This window comes from Cupressus sempervirens, chromosome 5 (assembly GCF_028749045.1).
Source record: "Cupressus sempervirens isolate cs-2001-9-10 chromosome 5, ASM2874904v1, whole genome shotgun sequence".
In the NCBI taxonomy this organism is placed as follows: domain Eukaryota; kingdom Viridiplantae; phylum Streptophyta; class Pinopsida; order Cupressales; family Cupressaceae; genus Cupressus; species Cupressus sempervirens.
In genome coordinates, this window is record NC_143122.1 from 530987275 (window position 1) to 531000842 (window position 13568).

General features: G+C 34.8%; 1 protein-coding gene across 1 annotated transcript in view; it reads right to left on the minus strand.

The window, feature by feature from the left end:
- Positions 1 to 13568, minus strand: part of CPSRP54 (chloroplast signal recognition particle 54 kDa subunit) — a 121047-nt gene that overhangs the window by 29509 nt on the left and 77970 nt on the right. The window contains exon 8 of the mRNA XM_089831690.1: positions 10483 to 10583. Coding sequence (XP_089687816.1) covers positions 10483 to 10583 — 101 coding nt within the window. The remainder of the gene's footprint in view (positions 1 to 10482; positions 10584 to 13568) is intronic.

A 13568-nucleotide genomic window follows, 5' to 3' on the forward strand; every position in this document is an offset into this window, starting at 1 on the left:
AAAGCCATCAAATATGAATATTCTCTTGCTGTTTCATTTTAATGCTGACCACTTTTTTGTAATTTGCATGTTTTCCTAAACTTTTTGGCATTTTAAGAGACACACCTTTTGTGTACTTTGAAACACATTACTTTTATTCTATAAATGACATGCATGTAGCTGCTATCTGCTGAAGTATATACTTCACCTTGACATTGGTAGATGTTCTGTAATTCTTTCCTTGTTTGTATAAAAATTAGGTTGTTGTTATAACCTTATCCCCTTGCATATATTCTGAAGAATGGTGTCTTCATTTGATCATTGTAATTTTCAATGGTGGTCTCTGATACTATATATACATACGTGTGTGTGTGTGTGTGTGTTATGAATCCACTTTTGTCAAATGCTGAAACCCTAAATGTCCATACATCATTAACCATGATTCTTTCCATCTGATGCTGTTATGTTTTAATTGCATCATTTCTTGTGTGCACTATCACATGTCTGCTATATCTTTTCTGTTTATGTATACATCACACCAAATGATCTATGATCTCTCCTGACTGTTGTATTTTGCCCTTTTGAATCCATTGCATGTACCTGACATTTCAAAATTATCATTCTACACTCTTTCTTCCTTTGAAGCTTCTCCCTCTCCAAACTTGAAAGGTAGCTGTCATTGTTTACATTTGTTTCATTGTTTTCAGAAAATGACAACCATGACATTTAAAAACACACATACATTTTTCAACCATGATTGCTCAATTGAGGAATAATATGTTGTCCTTATTTGATCTTCGTATCATATTCCCTATATTGTGACAATGTGCAGGAAACTTTTTGAATTACTTCCTCATTACATTTAACTCCACCTGCCTTAGAGCTGTCTACCATGCTGTCTGCTGGAGTATATACTTTACTTTTATCCTTCTATATTACTTAAGAGCTGCAAAAAGCTTCTTTTGATGATGAGTTGACTCTACTTGAAATACTTGACCTGTAAATACACATTTGCTTTCAAATATGTTTCACTTTTATATTTAAGCAGCATCTGTTCTCATTGTGAAACATCCATAACCTCTGTTTTGATTGTCAACTTCAGCGTTATGCTTATAAGTTATTTTCTGTCCACTGTGTGATTCTATCCTTTCATGTCTGATGTATTCATCTTTTGAATTCATTGTATTGTTATCCCTTGTATTGCAGCTTCTAAAACAAAAGGTTTCAAGTATAATACTTGTCCCTTTGATGTCCTTTGGATCAACTTCGAGAATCTATAGTAACTTCTACTCCTCAAGTCAGTTCAGGAAACACTTTCTGATAATAGAAAGGCTTCCTAAACTTTCTGGAGCACAAGTATAACCAATTGATGAAGAAAAGAACTTGTACAGAATCAATCGAAGCACATCCATATGTGTGATTTTTATTCAAGCTGAATCAAGTACAGGTAACCTTACAAGATGAGGTCACCTGCACTTGCTTCAGCCAGCCTTAATGAGAAAACACGTGACCTGAGTTCAATACAGCTGAGATGTGATACCAATCTGCCATTCTGTAACTTGAGACAAAAGGTTTCATGTAAAAGTACACATCCCTTTATTATTTCAATCCAATTAATAATTTGGATTTTTTTTTCTTATTTCCTCTTCACCTATTAATCTTATTTCTCAAAGGTATCTTAGGCTCGAACCCTTGTGGGACCCCATTTACATCCACATACCAGTGAGAGACAAGATTAATCTGCACATGAAGCAAACATATCAGCAAAACAAATGATTTTGATTTGATACATGATGTTCTTGACCTTTTTGTTGGTTCTTTTCTTTGTATGCAAATGTGAATCATAATGGCAAAGTTCAAATGTACGAGTATGAGGTTAAGTTTAATCCACCACTGCTTAAATCTGTTGGATCTAACCCATCTTTTTTACGAATGCAGGATAAGGGGATGCTTGGAAACTACTTGGAAGACTCAAGCCAAGGACCAATGAACTAGACAACATAAACAACCAGTCATGACAGGCAATACAATAACATGTAGCAATGATTATCCATTTGTGACATGCACTCGAAAGTGGATTTGTGGCACCAATAAAATCAATACCCAACTTCATGAAGGGCTGGTCACTTTGGATTGGCTGCAAAGGTAAAGCTGGCAGCCTCTCTTTTCCTCTTACACCAAGTAGTAATTATCTGTCATGACAAAGGCAATGAACAGAAAACTAACCAAATCACCTTTTACATCAAGTAGTATCTTCAAGCTTTGTAATGTCCCCAATTTTGAGCTGCGGCAGAGTCGATGGATTTAGTCTATCATTGGGTCCTTGTAGGCTGATACTGGTGTTTAGAGGAGATTGTTGTAAAGTTATTAGCCTCTCCAATGGCCAATGGTGAGTTTTGGCTTTGTTTTGAGGGACTTACTATTTATCATAAGTCAACATATGGTTCTAATGAGCTCAAATGAGTTGAGTGATGCTCTCAGTTTTTATTTTTGGTTCTAGTTTGGCTTCCAAAAATTTTGGAGGGAGAATCTATTTTTAGTAAATCATCCTCTCAGGGCCATTCATCGTCTTTCTTCATCAGGATCACTCGTGCTCTGAGATTTCAATTCTAATGCTTTTACAGTCACTTTCGCAAGAGGGGTATATTGTGATTATTATTGAATTAAATATGCTAAGGGTGTTATTTTTGTCTATATTGTATATTGGTCACCTTAGTGTCATAGCTCGTTGGAACCAGGTTGAAAAGTTTTGAAACTTGGACACAAGAAACAATGGCCTTGTGTGTCAAAAAATCATGATATTGATGAAAAAGTTGTTTTTGGAGCCAAAGGGAGTAAATAAATTATATTATACAAATATGTGCCTAAGTACAAAGCAAAAGGCATTTAAGTGAAAAGTGTGCTCATGAAGACTCTTGGCATTGAGTGTGAAGAAGAAGCCATTCCATTGAAATGTTATAAATATAATGCCTTGCAAGGATTGAATCATTCTATTGCTTATGTTATTATTGTGCATTTGATAACATTGAGCTTAGAGGAGATTGAAACAAGGGTTTCAACATTGTTGGAGAACTGTGAATTCTTCACCATTTCAACACTTTGAATTTGTGGAACCCCTGGAGAAGACAATCAAAAATACGGACAAAATGGTGAAAATTTTGAAGAAAAGGGTTGATAAGCTGGACAGCAGAGTCATGGGTATTGAGAACACATTGAAAAAGATTGCTGAACAGAGCTGCTCGATTTTAAAGACCATTGTTGAAAATATTAAGATTCTTTTGGAGAAGCTGGAACAGGGGAGAAAGGACCATGGCAATAAGGAGCTGAGGGATGATCAAGGACCTAGTAAACATACTAGGGCAAGCTCAAAGAAACCTGAGGCTGTGGAAGATAAAGAGCTTGACGAGCTAAGGGCTTCTACAGCTAAAATGAACATTCTGGCTGATCAGGCTGTGGACCAGTTGAAGACTTTCTACTTGTTCTTTTGCTGTCTTTCTTTGGTGTTTTTGTTGTCTCTGTTGTTTGCCCCTTTGTTGAGGGCTCTTTGGTTATGGTTGCTACTTTTCTGAGTGCTGATGCATAGTTTCATTTGGACTTTTACTGCTTATATGCTTTGCTCTTTGTAAAAGGTTTTGAGTGCTATCAAAACCTGTTGAGTTATGATCTAAGATTTATCTGAGGATTGAATGGCGTTCTATACTGTTCAATAACTTTTTCTACTGTTCTGTTGGAGGTAGAAGGGATTTTTGTTAGCATGTTAAACTCTCAGCAAGAAAACCTTGAGTTTCGGTGCCGCTTTGAAAAGCTATACAATGGCAGCAATCTGTTTTTCATAGCTGTGATTTCTTTCCTTTGATCCACATTCCAAGTTTATGTGTTGCATTTGGTTTGCTGGCAGCGTTTACCATTTACTAACTCCATATAATCTTCTGTAGCAGCATTTCATGCATTGCATTTGAATTCTTCACTATTAGGACATGGTCTATCTTGAAGTGGTGATTAATTCTTAGGGAGTGGCATCTACAGTTGGAGTCCAAATTAATTGTTGCAGATCATTTCCAGCTCTCAAGTTAAATCTCCTATATGATCTAGATTTTCTCAATCAATAATTTATTGCATAGAAGTGTGAACCTTGTCATTACTTGTTATTGTTCAGTTGTGAATTATAGTTTGTGAACATTGTTATTAATTTCCTCATTCAAGTGTATGTATATATTATATTTGGACGAAACAAAAAAACAAACTCTTGGATACACACAAAAATCAGAACTTGACTTTGCTTACCAGCTTTTTGACGAAATGTCAAACAAGCAAAATTCAAATTTTGAGGCTAGAGCCAGCAGGACTCTTTACAGGCTTGTCTCCTTACACACTATTAATGCGATGAACACTAAAGATAATTACATAATAGACCACCTATCAGCAATGAAGAAGTGAATCTGAAGTCCAAGTGACGGTTTTTACACTTCGATCATTAATGGCACATACAAAGAGTAAATGTCACCATGAATAACTGCTGTGGTATGAGGGAGGATGTGAATGCCATGTAATCACGATACCAACAAGACAAGAGGTAAATAATATGCTAGGCAATCAACAACGTCAACAACCGCCCATATTATGAAATCAATAAATACGATGCCAAGAGGACACTATAATATCCCTAACCGGATATTTGACCTAAATCTCATATAAAATCTCAATAAAAAATTTAACATTGAATTTTATGCAATGCATTTCAGATTTCACCAACAAAAAACCCCATTAAATAACCAAATAAAAAGAAGTCTCAAAATGTTATTGCACTAAATCTCCAGCAGAAATACATTTTTGAAAACTATATTTCAATAAGAGCTATCAGATTTCCACAATCCATCAATGTTGTGTTATGTTTTCTGGCTTTGATTGTGTGAACAATTTTTTACATCAACGTTTCAGATTACACTCTGTGATCCATCATCAAGATGCATGCAAGAGCCAGAAAACATAACACAACTATATTTCATTGAAGTTCTTCAACAAATGACCAAGGAATCCAATCATAGCTAGAGAAAATACAACAAGATTGGATATGAAAAATATGAACCTGAAGGATAATGTTAAACACTTACACAAAGTCTCCAACCGACAATGGGTTTTCAACCACTGTCCAAGATCAAGGGTTTTCATCCTTTCACCTAATGAAAGCTATAGCTTTCAAAAACTCTCTAAGAGAGAAAATGAAATCCAAATTCACAAAACCAAGTATGCTTCAATGAGCTCCTCTTTTTAAACACAATATGATGACCCTTCACATTCTCTCTTTTGTCTCTTAATTTTTTAAAGAAATTATACGTTTTTCGACAAAGGAAATAAAGTGTCCATAATAATAAAGTGGCATTTAATAATATGAACTTGTTTTATAAAGTCACTTTATTAATAAATCAACTAAATCTTCAAGCATTAAAACTATTAATGTTTTGTAGCTTCAGTCAAATAAATTCTATATATGTGTGTGTGTGTGTAATATACTATTATTAAGGAAATCATTTGTAGTTGTTACGGGTTGAAACCCGATTAGAGATTGGGTGTAAAGAGGCACCTCTTCATGTCATACCCATGAACGGGCATGTCTCCACCTGATGGAGGCATGTCCGCTCATGGATATGTCTATTCATATCCTTTATAATGCAAATCCAATCCCAAGGAAAGACATCGAAATCAATATATGTTCTTTCCTCTTGAGTTCTATGACTACAATTATCAGATTCATAATTACAAATCAATATTCATCAGTGGAACACGAGGACACGTCCCCTTGCCAAAACCGGGCCGCACCCGAGGCGGGGATGTCGTCTTCACATCTCGGGCGGCGCCGCCTCTGCTGAAGACGGTGAGACATCCCCATGTCCCCTATGGGTGCAAGGGGACGCGATCGTGTCCCCTTTGGGTGTGGGGGGATGCCTGGACATACCCACGGCAACAAGATGGGGCAAATTAAAAAATATTTTAAAAAGGCATTATTTTATTATTTTTTTGTTATAATGGGATGAGAACCCCATTCCTTCCTCCTTTATTCAAAAGCCTTCAATTCTTCATTTTTTTCACATTTGCATTTCTCATTGTTTGCAACAGCAAGAAGAGTGAAAAGCTAAGATTCAACTTCCAAGGGATGATCATTAATCATTCATTTGGCATTTTGATTTGGACTCTTGGAGACTTGTAGTTTTTGTTTGCATTATATACTTATTTTGATATCATGATTCATGGTACATGATACTTACTGTAATCATCTTTATGCCATGACTCATATGATCATTGATTAGATAGCAGATACTCATACTATTGATCTAATATATATTATAAATTTTAAATTTATATAATTTGACACTCATTTGTTGATGTTCAATGTTCATTGTTTGATCACGAATCATGATGTTCCAGTTCAAAACTTCAATGCAATGTCCAATGTTTAAGTTTTTTACATCTTTATATCTTATATTGTAGTACATCTTTTCATAACTAGCATTTTAAGTACCATATGTATAGTATATACACCCCTTGCTCCCCCCGTCCCCTGCCGTCGTCCCCCCATCGTCCCCAAATCAAGGCCCCTCTATCCCCCCATCTCGGAAACTTGTCCCCATGTCCCCCCATCCCACAAGGCAGTGTAACTATGAAATTCAATATTTATCAACATTGAATTGTCATTTCATACACATTTGTAGCAATCCTACTTACTCAACACGGTATCTGAGTCAGGCTGCAAATGAATAGAAAGGAAAGCACACCAAAACAAAGAATACTATCATAGCAGGGAGGACATACAAGCATCTTCAGATCATCGACTAGAAATTTATATCGCTAAGGATAAAAGTCACAGTACATACAGAAGATCAAGGCATGTAATTTATATTTATCGAAGAGAATATACCGCAAAACATGCATCATACAGATCAGTAAGTAATCGGAGGCAATTGTATAGAGATCGTACTAGTTACACATCGTAGATATAGAAGTGTGTATTATCATAGAGGATAATACACACATTTTGAGATCACAGTGTTGCAGGGGGTATCCATATTGAGATTGCAACATATAGATACATCATAGAATATATTATTAAATATATTAGGATATATACAAAGTCTGGTCGCAGTATATTCATATTGACACAAATCACAGATTATATTTGCAATCAACTAATATACATTGATACAAGGTGATTACAGTGCTACGAATCAAATCATCTAACCCAACATACAATTTACACAGCAACCATCAACTAACAATAGAAAAGACAGCACCATATGAGATATACGTGGAAATAGTTAATGAAAAAAGTAAAGATTATTTACTGAATACTATACACCATTGACAAAAGGATCTAAGTACTGCCACATGAAAAGTTCCATAGAAATCAAGGTACAGGGAGGTATAAGAAATAAAATACATAAGGAAGAAGGCAGCGGGTAGACAGGAAGGGATGACATCGAATGTGAAAGTGGTTATGCCTCATCAACATATCATACACTCTATACGAGATCAATATTGTCCATATAATACATTCTAAAGAAGGAATTTAGAAAGAGAACAATTTCTACAAGCTTATGAAGACAAGTTGAACAATGCTATTAATTTCTTTCATCAAAGGACATTATCCTTTGACTACATGAGATAAGTATTTTCTTTTGAGTATAATTTCTAAGTTTTGTATTATTAATATAGTAAATCTCTTATTTGTATTTCTATATGTGTTATAAGATTTATTTGCCTCCATCTTTTCATATCTCTCCGGAATGTTCTTGCAGGAAAAGGAAAATTGATATCAAATTCAGAGGGAGTCTGACACTTCATTAGAAGCAACACTGGATGAGAAGCTCAAAAGATTGATATTCAGAGGGACTCTGAAAACCCATGTGTGTAACTGCATGATTTTAATGGGCTTGCCCCCTGTGTACATCATGAGGAAGTGACGACTTCCATATGATTATCACTTGTATTTGTTAAAGTTATTGGAGGGTGACGATCTTACATTAACTTAATCTTCTATTATGACAAACATCATGTGATGTCTAAGTAGATCATGATATATTATATCTTACATGGTGGATTAAGTTCCTTCAACAAACCATGAATGTTCCTATGGTAAGTATTATTGAGGATACATGTGCACATACCTTATGAGCATTTTGAGTATTTGTGAATGTCAAGCAACTTGATGTTCAAAAGGTCATTACTCAAAGTACTTGGTGAATATCATGTGACTTGATATTCAGGAATCCATTACTTAGAGTACTTGGTGAATATCATGCATCTTGACATTCAGGAGGCCATTACTCAGAGTACTTGGTGAATATCATGTGACTTGATATTCTAAGACCATTACTCTTGATATCATGAGATGATATCTAATGGTGAATATCTTCTAATCAAGGATATTCTTAAGCATGTCATTCTTGATATTATGCTGAGATAATATTATATCCTATGTTTATCCTCCCTAGCTAAGAGGGAGTGTTGATGTTTTGTAGCTTCAATCAAATAAATCTTATATTATATATATATAAAATACTATTATTAAGGAAATCATTTGTAGTTGTTAAGGGTTGAAACCTGATTAGAGATTGGGCATGAAGAGGCACCTCTTCCTGAGACATACCCATGAACAAGCATGTCTCCACCTTACTCATGGATATGTTAATTAATATCCTTTATATTGCAGATCCAATCCCAAGGAAAGACATCAAAATCAATATATTTTCTGCCCTTTGGAGTTCGGTGACTACAAATCAATATTCAGTATTTATCGAATTGTCATTTCGTACACATTTGCAGCAATCCTACTTACTCAACAAAAACTATTGACCAGATGGACTCGGATAAGCATGTGTGATAGCTTGCTGTAAAGATCTCAGCGAGACACTCCTAGTCCAACACTGAAGTGCTAAGAATACTGAGCCTGCTAACTTACTAAAAATAGGAAGTGTCTAGGAACCCCACTGAAACAACTCTGATTGGTCAGCAGTTGAAACTGCCTAGGCCAGAAACTAAACTGATCCTAGAGAATACTTGGTTGGCCTAGGAGGCAAGGCAAAATGGGCTAATGACGCAAAAAAGTCCACCGACCTAGAAAAGGGGGCATGACAAACACTATGGCTCATATACATGAAGTCTAAAATGAGAAACATGGACGGAAGAAAAGAGTCCATCGAAGAATGCATAATCCTTATCTTGACAAAGGAAGTAAGCAGAGTATAAATAATGTACAGCAGCCTCATAAGGGACGAGAAGAAGAGAGACATAAAAGATGTCAACCAACAGGAACAGTGATTGTGGAGATGTCTATCTTGAAGCTACTGTTTCAACAGCTTGGGCTTCCCTCTTCATTCAACCATCGCATTTGGTGTTTCAGTGAATTGTGTGAGGGTTTGGATGTTGATTGTTGTTATAAACACTCTGCTGCGTTGGAGATATCAGGTTCTTTTTTTCATTTGGAATTAGACTTAGTGCTGATATCAAGCATCAACTTATTGTAAATTGTCTAAATTTGCATATGAGAATTTCAATTCATGTGTTGTTACTTTGCAACGTTATTATATAGCTTGGCAACACAATATAAAAATTCAAGGGATTGCATATTTATTTCAAAAATCAGTTATATATGTATCATTTGCATAGAAAGCTAGTGGTCTGATAGAGTTGTAACCTGCAGTGGTTCTTACAGTAGTATCAGAGATTCCATGTAAAGTGTGACAAAATGTCAAGCATCTAGAATTGAAGGTATAAACTGTTACGGTTATTACAGTTTGTGTATTTCAATGTTTGATGTGTTTTTTCCTATACATATTTCAGTACTATAACTATTTCAAGGGTAGGCCTCTATGGAACCCACAAATTAAGTATTACAAAAACAAAATATTCTTGAAGAAAAGTTCTTTTACCATGGCTAATCTTCGTTTTCAACCGAAAAAAAGGCTTCCATGAAACAAAACAAAATTGACTATAATGGCTATTAAATATAGTTCTTAAATGATCAACCCAAGCTTCAGAACATATTAAAAATCCAATGGTGCATCAAAGATAGGTCAAGAACTCTCTCGTTTTTGTCCAATTGCATAAACACACCCTCAGGAATTTTGTAAATCTACATTCATTTCACAACTCCACAATGCTTCTTGCATCCCAAGAATAAGATGTTTCAGTTTGTGGATAAAACAAAAGCCAACTTTTCTTATATGTTAGACTTTACTAATATATATTTCTTTCAAGCAAGAGATACACAAGTTAAATAAATGGAAATGGAAAACTAAAAGAAAGCAGCTTCACACATTCTACTCTCAATGAAATAATCATAATATTGGCACCTTCAAGAATGTATCAAATGATTTGCACTAAATTATAAAACTACCAAGATGCATTCATGGAGGACCCCTAAATATTTAGAGTTAGACAATACACTCAGTTCGATCTGTCGTCAAAGCACAACAATAGATAATATTCAGGTAAGATAAAGAACCAGACCTCTCGAACACTAAGAGCTGCACCACCCCTAGAATCGCCATCAAGCTTAGTTAATATGGCACCAGTGATTCCAATCTCAAGATTAAATGCCGCCACCAAAGCTAATATTGCAAGTGACAATTTGGTTGTAAGCGATTACCAATAGACTTTCATAAGATTATTACCTTTAGTAATTTATCTAACAAATGAACAGGGGTGAGAATAACAAAATATAGATTCCTGCCACCAAAAATCAATAAGAAGAATAATATTAATCAAAACTAACATGCATAGTTTTCATTTATAGTTTTTATTTGGATGTAGAAACCACTTATAATTGCAAACAGAGAATTCCAGTTCCAAGGTTATAAGCAGAAGCTTCCCACGAATATTTAATTTGACAAAACTCCAAACCTAATATCTGCTGTTTCATATGCTTACTTATATTTCAGCTTATCTAGAAAATGCAATCCTGGTGAATACATATGCTATATTGGTATTTTAACAATAACCGTTTCTCTTTGAATCAATAAATCCATATGCAAATGGCTTAGTAATATTATTTAGTCAAAAGATTAAAATAGAAAAAAAAATTCGGTGGACTGTCAGATATTGGAATTTGAGAATTCAAAACATGAAATAACTTGGTAAATTTTCAAACCAATAAAATATAGGCTTCTGTTATATTACAGGTGTTCATTCAGAAATATGATCATATTAGTTAAGAGAAAAGCCTGCATACTCTAAACATTCTACTCCCCCAAACCTTCAGCATTTGGTACCAGATCTAGGGTTGTGAATATCTTGCTTACCACTCACCCTTGGTTGTTTGTAATGACAACATAAAGGTGGTTGTGTGCAGCTCAATGGTGATTCATTTTTATACAAGATTAAATCTTGCATAGATCTGTTTTGCTACCCTTCTTTGAAGTTTGTCAGTCTAAATAGTGTGAGTTTAGAATTAAGCAGCCAAGACTGTTCATTTTATTCATGGGGACCTCCTGAAATAATCCCTGCTCATAGTTTTGTTTGCATATCAAAAGCAGATCTAGCAGATTTGATATGTTGAAATGGATCCATTTCATGATTTTTGTTCAGAACTATATCATTATTATGCTTTCTCGCACAGAGAGATAAGGTGTTAAGTACAGGAATCTAAAAAGGAAAGCCAAAAAATAACAGTCTACAGCCGAAAGAGTTGAATCACTATCAGCATGCAGACTTGCCAGGTGATCCCTTTTCATTCTTAAGTGCATCAGGGTTCTACGGCAGAAAATTACCTATTATTTGTCTACAGTTGTGCCTCTCTTTTTCCCTATATCTCGTGTCAGAATCCATCAGTTAGAAGAGAGCTTATATAATACTCGAGAACATTTCCTAATGCCTGTATTCTTGTTCAAACATGTTTCCTGATTACCTTTTAGTCATTCTGATGGCTTGGGGAACAAGCCTTGAAGAAATAATGATAAAACGGACCTTCAAATACCTGGAGTTCACAAACTCTGTAAGTTTTATTTCTTCTCAGGCATTTAAAGTTTCCCCAAATCTTATTGACATTTCATGAGTTTTCTACTCCCTAAAACCCTGACAATTTTTCTTGAAAACCCTGGTAGCATTTTACCTAGTTCCTGAAATTCCTAACTTCCTGATATGTAGTCGATCTTTCCATTTGTCACTCCTTCCAAAGGTTCCAAAAATTCTCGAGTGTAGAAGATACTCAAGTGATGCAGGGGCATCTAGTGCATGGGTAATTCTGCACAAGCAAAAACAAATAATTTATTAATCCTTGAATTTTTTTTGTTGTGTTTTGTCTTGCAGGCAAGATTTGTTTTTGCTCTCCCCATTCTCCTCAACATATCTAATTTTTCATTCAAGAATTTAGGAAGTCAAGTGGTCATTCAAACTAAGTTGTAACTTTTCAATTTTTAATGTTTTGTAAACACCAAATAGAACTTGAACTCCATGCCCAGCAAATGGAGGTTATTTAATACCTTTGTAACTCCCATTTTAAAATACTATCAATTGATGGAAGAAAATTTTAGGAAAGACAATGTGCGATTAGTGGACTGACATAGTAGAAGGGCAATTCTAGAAAAGAATTCAAATTCTTGCCTAAAACAAGCAAGTGGAAGAGGAGGGGATGTTTTAGACACCCAGAAAAAGAGGAAAAAGAAACCAATATCGCTATAAACTGCAGCAATATGCTACAGTTAAAAAAATGGCGAGAAAGACAAAGAAGAAGAAGGTGCAGAAAAGGGACAAGAAAAGAGGAAAAATGAGCAAAAAAAAGACTGACATCTAGCATGAGAAGATTAAGAGGAGAGGAAGATATGTTGAATGTGCCTGGAGCTGATTATTGAATACTTGATTCTGATTTTTAGTAGATTTAGTTTTGTAGCTTGTCACAGAAGTATGATGCAAGATTGATGTATTGTTTTCTTGTAGCTAGTTATTCAGGAAGGGACTGTTTCAAATTCAAAGTCGAGTTTATTTGCAGAAAAATAGCTTCTCTCGCATCTGTTGAATGTTTTGAAAAGATTTAAATGTCAACATTGATTTTGTGACATTTTGAGTGAAGAATTTCTTGGTACTTAGATAAGAGATTCCAAATGAATGAGTAGAGGGTTGCAGATGTTTAAAGCAGGTTTCTATATGCTTGGTTCAGAATTATAATAAAATGATAAAAAAAATTAGCATTTGGAGGTTAAAAAAATGAGTTTTTGAAGTATTTGGTTTGCTGAATTTTGGTTTTAAAAATTTGAAGGGTTTTGTTGGTGAAAAAATTATGATCTTTTTGAATTCATGTAGATTAATATGGAAGATTTCTTTCTACGAGTTTTTAGAAGAAAATAATTTCTTTAGATGGTTATATATAATTTTCAAAAAGCGGCTTGTCACAAGTTCTTATAGTGTAATTTCAGAAGTTCATGAATTTATGTTTTGGGGTTGCAGAGATCAACAGCCCTTTTGGGAGCTTTGGTCTTTGAGATGCATCAAATGTTATGCAAGGTTGTTTGCTAAGAAGATTAAGAGTGTGAAGCGTTTCAGAAAATGTCGAGGAAACAAAGATTATGTATGATGACAAGGAAAGTATTCTTAAACCTACA